Source organism: Diospyros lotus, unplaced genomic scaffold (genome assembly GCF_014633365.1).
Source record: "Diospyros lotus cultivar Yz01 unplaced genomic scaffold, ASM1463336v1 superscaf1, whole genome shotgun sequence".
Lineage (NCBI taxonomy): Eukaryota > Viridiplantae > Streptophyta > Magnoliopsida > Ericales > Ebenaceae > Diospyros > Diospyros lotus.
The window spans coordinates 3,126,689-3,131,936 of NW_026267104.1; the positions used below are offsets into that span (position 1 = coordinate 3,126,689).

General features: G+C 34.1%; 1 protein-coding gene across 1 annotated transcript; it reads left to right on the top strand.

The window, feature by feature from the left end:
- Nucleotides 1–3,894: 3,894 nt before the first annotated feature.
- Nucleotides 3,895–5,248, top strand: LOC127793075 (uncharacterized). The gene is made up of 3 exons (XM_052323845.1): nucleotides 3,895–4,199; nucleotides 4,306–4,364; nucleotides 4,900–5,248. Exons 1-3 carry the CDS (start codon nucleotides 4,085–4,087, stop codon nucleotides 5,032–5,034), a joined length of 309 nt encoding a protein of 102 aa, XP_052179805.1. The 5' UTR covers nucleotides 3,895–4,084; the 3' UTR covers nucleotides 5,035–5,248.

Below are 5,248 nucleotides of genomic sequence, written 5' to 3' on the forward strand. Positions count from 1 at the left end.
GCATATTTCCGGTCTGCGATTTTGATTTGTTTAAACTGATATTGGGTGCCACGTCAGCCTTCCAGTGGCTGCTCAGCCACAAGTTTTTGTGGCCTTTAGATCTTCCCCACGCTAGATTCTTTCGAGCTGTTGCACCAAAAGTTCGTACACCCCGCACTCTTTTCTTGGCCTTTTTCCACTTCTATTTCAATCCCTCGGGGATCTTGGGTGCACCGAGCTACCGTACCATCCCCCTGAAAATTGAGTTTCTCGTGACTTGGCAGAATCTTATTGGTTCCCAGGATTCAGTTGAGTGTACATACATACATTCAATTAAAAGGCAGTTCGTTGTAGCTCTCTCTCAATGATATCCAGCCACGTCCGCATTTTTTTTCTGATAAACGTCCGGTTACTTTAATCAGTTAAAGATTTTAATATGCCAAATGAATTTAAAAAGGATTAAAGAGATTATATGTTATTATTTTTTATTTAATATTTTTTTAATAAAAATAATAAATTATGATTCATAATATTATTCTTTAAAAATATTATGACTATTTTTGTAAAAAATTAGATGAATGTTAAAATTTATAAATTTGATGAATTAAAACAGTCGAAATTTAAAAGGTGCTCCATCAATTTATCTAACAAGTAAGTCGTATTAATTGTTTAAATATAAAAATAATCAGATTGAATAAAATTAATCTAAAAAATTGAAATAAACTAATTAAAATAATTAATGATTTTTCAAGTAGCCAAAATTTAAAAGTTCAATGAATGTAATTATTATTATTATTATTATAAATATCAACTTAGTCTTATTTTTATAATAATTTGTAAATATCTTAAAATTTAATGATTCCTTTTTAAAAATAAAATATATTTATTTATTACTATTTGATTTTTTTTTTTTTTAAAAAGGATAAATGTTACCGTTGATAAAATGAACTGATTCGATTTGAATCAAATGGTGGTTCACCCCAGCCCAAAGTAACTGCAGCGGCGGATAAAATTCTGTTAAAATGCCAGGTCAGCCGCGCGTATTAACTTTTTCCTCAGAGGAGTGGGTCCCAGCCGGACCCCGAAAGTCGGAAACGGCAACCCAAGTGTCTTCTTGGGTTTTCGTGAGGCCGGTCTGGATGGGGGACACGTGTAAATCGGGACAGGTCATTGTGGACTCGAGCCAATCCACAGGGACACGTGTCGCCCTGAAAATCGGGGGTTTGAATTTTCTTTCTAGGTGGAAAAATAGAGAAACGAGAGAAATGTCCACGCTTGCAGATAAAAAGTGGCTCCAACGCTGCGCCCTTTCGGTGTAAAAGTCGACGTCTGATTTCGCAGGGAAATGGATACTTTGATTAATTTAATCCAAGATCCTAAAGTTGGGGCCATTTTTCGAATTATTTAATTTAAAAGGTCCGTTCAGAATAAACGTTTTGTTCGATATTGATGCCGATGTCCATGGTCCAAGCGACGCCCTCCCCCTGGGCTGTGGCTGTACAGTGGAATTTGCACTTAACTTTATTCTCAATTTCTTTTAAAAAAAATAAAATATTTATCATATTATATCGTCACATATGAATATGTCAAATGAAGTTTACTGTAGCTCGATACTGTTTATTTGGGGAGGGGGGTGCTACGTCAACTGTCTATTCTAAAATATTGTAATTTTAGAATATTACTAAATTATATCTATTGATTTGATTTTTAAAGCACAAAATAATTTCATTTAATATTTTCTTGAAATTTTTAATCCCCTTGATTTTTAGATGGCCTCACCCTGCATAATCTAAAATTTTAATTTGAGTATAATTAATAACATTGATGTACATTTGAATATTTTCTTCAAATTGTGGGGTTAAATTTCCAATCTCATTAATTTTCTGGATTCTGTGATGTTATGTAATTTATAAATTTAAGTAAAACAAATTGATGATATTATTAATGAAATCATAAAAAGAGTCTGTAAAACTATCATTTTCATGAGACCAATTTCAACTAATGAGAAGAAAAAAAAAAAAAATAGTGAAGTCCTTGTCTACAAAGGGTTGTGTTGTCCACAGATGATGGGCTGTATTAATGGGTTTAGTTGGAAAGCCCAAATAATATGGCAAGCCCATCTCTGGAAGGAAGCCAGATTGTCTAGTGGAAAGCCCAAAAAGGCATTATTGGGCCTAGTCACCAATCGGGTGTTCACCAATAAATAAACCCAATCGGGCCAATACCTCGCTTATTAATTACAATTTAAAAGAATTTTTTTATATTAAAAAAAGAAAGCCCAAAATGACAATGGTAATTTCTAGCCATATAATTTAAAATGGTGGAAAATATCATAACAGAGATTATGCACATATTCTATATATCCAACAACACCATCTATAAATATGTACTTGAAGAAGATAGAGAGACTAATTTTCACAAAATCATTATTGCATATAGTTATATATACTTAACCAGTTTAAATTTTGAAACACGTATTTTTGGATGTAAAAGTTTCATTGGCACAAGTTTTTGTACAGAAAACTCTCTAAAAACTGCCCTACCTAGGGGGTACTATAGTCGTCTGTATTTATGGAGGACGCATGTTAAACTATTATGAGTGAGATCTTCGCTCCACCATTAATATCTATAATATGTTTGCCTTGCTTAAATTATAAGATTTAAAAGTGGATGAGCTTAATTAATTATGATATTGCCATTGAATCCTAAGAGAGATGCATTGTCAGTTTCTTGGATGGTGGGTGCAAATTGAGATGTTGGTTATTGCTATATATGCAGACACATCCCTATTGAAACCCATGCCAAACCTCATTTGGGTGGAGCAAGGGCTAGAGCCTGCTCCCTCTGCCTGTATCTCTTTGACTTTTACAGTTTTACACATAATATGCTTGATACCTAGATCATGCCTAATGTGTGTGCAGATAGATGACTTTCAATTCTTTATAAATGTGAATCTTTAATTCGGGGCAACTTTCCATAAGTCTTCTCCAAACATAAATAAATAATGAAGCAAGAGAAAGCAGCCTGTTAATTTGCTCTCTCTTCTGCATGAGCTTTACCTAATTAACTTTATGGCTTTGTCAACCACTTGTGAACCAAAAGGAGAGATACATGGGATTTGCCTCCCTTGGCTAATATACTTTCTACGCAACCTTTTACATCTAAAGTTGCTTCCTTTGCACTGTTTGAAAGCTTATTTGTTAACTTTTAACCCTAAACTTTTGTAGTTATAATTAATAATGGTGTTCGTGATCTTCCAAAGTCTGACATTTTAGCTTCCTTAATCATCATGGTATGAGACCTTTGATAATAACTAGTTAGATTATGTTATTGTCCAGAAGAGTGGATCATAAGGTGCTGAAGATTTTTTAATTTTAAAATAAAATTGTACATGTTATCAAACAACAGATGAATAGTCAACTTTTAATGGCATCAGATAGCATCGTTTAAGAGAAACCCATACAAAATATATTATAAGCACACTCACTATTGATTGAATGAATTATATTGGTTACACATAAATAAAAAATTTATATTTAAAATTAAATTCAACATTTTTTTAAAAGGGTAAATGCAACAATTCAATCCATTGAAAATCCACAAAAGACCCATCATGATAGAGTCCACTAGCTAGGGGGGGACTGGCTGCATAGTGCCATAGCTCAGCTAGTTGCCACACACCATGGCAGCACTGTTTTGTCACACTCCACTTGAGCACAGTTTGCCCATCTTTTCTTCCCATTTTGAGTAAAATATAATTCCCAATTTTCATCATATCTTCCACTAAAACCAAACCCCAGTATCTTAAACAGTAGCATCACCATATGATTGTTATTTTATATCTATGTCCATTGAATTAATTCACACTTCATCCACAAGCCAATTAATATGGTTCACACAACCAACCCACAAACCATCTTTTGTTGTTGAAACCTTTTCTCTGACTTTTTGCCTGATTTGATTGCTTCCCCCAACATCACTAACAAACCATATGCTGTGTCCACAATCAGAATGTATAAATTCAGCTGCACTGGCCTGCTTTATCAGACAGCGCTAGCGATCATATAGTTAAAGCAATACTCCCAAAAGTTTTGTTTTTGACTGCATGATGAGATTAGTGCCTGTTATAGCAATGGAGGGAAGCAGGTTCCTTCGTTTCTTGGTGGTCTTTCTGTATTTCTCTCATCTTTTCTTCTTGAATGTTGCTGTCCCAGTATCAAGTAATCCTTCATCAACTGCCAGCTCTTGAGTTTCTCTTTCTCTTTTTATCTTCCTCTTCCTCTTGTAATGATTTATTTATGAAATCTTGATTGATTCTATTTGCAGGAACAAGGAGTCTAATGCATGAATCTCAAGCTTACAGATCTCCAGAGAAAACCCAACTGGTACTACCATCCACAGTTCTTTTGAACACTCCCACCATGTTTAATTCTATCACAACTATTAGATACCACTTCTCAAATTTATATACCTCGACAGAGATGTATTCTCTTATATAAAACTCAAATCTGATTTAATAGTGAATAATTAGGGACGTGGATGCTCATAAGAATTAATTTTTAACCTTGTTTCTATTAATTATTGCTTATAAATAGGCACTCTAGTGATCACTGATCAGATGGTTCTTGGTCACAAGTCAATAATATTTCAAATAACAATGGTACAATTTGTGCATCGAGAATGTGCACCAGACTTGATAAGGAAGTCGCAAAGTATTTGTTACAAGTTATTTGGAATCATAGATTGTGGAAGGTCTGCAGCAATTATTTTATTATTGTGAGATTATCAACGTATAAATATTCATGTCGAATCACATTAAAATTTCTGTATTATTTTAGATTAGTTTCTGTACATAATTGTGTTCTATCTCATCCGATCCTATCAACAACTCTACTGAGTTTATTGTTGTTCAATGTTCAGGGAAGTGCAGAAGAGAGCTTGGAGCTCGTGGGAGAAGAAATGAATGCGAGAAGGGTGGAGGTAGAGTTGAACGATTATCCGGGCTCTGGGGCGAACAACCGGCACACTCCGAGAAGAGGCTGTGCTGATTGTTGATGATTTTAATTATTTTAGGCAGTAATTTAGATCGGATCGGAGAATCTATTGGCTCTGCGGTTTCGTGTTTGATGAGACGAGCTATATATTTATATATATATATATATATACATGATCATCAGCAACAGGCTGTGCTGATTGTTGATGATTCTAATTATTTTAGGCTGTAATTTAAATCGGATCGGAGAATCTATTGGCTCTGCGGTTTCGTGTT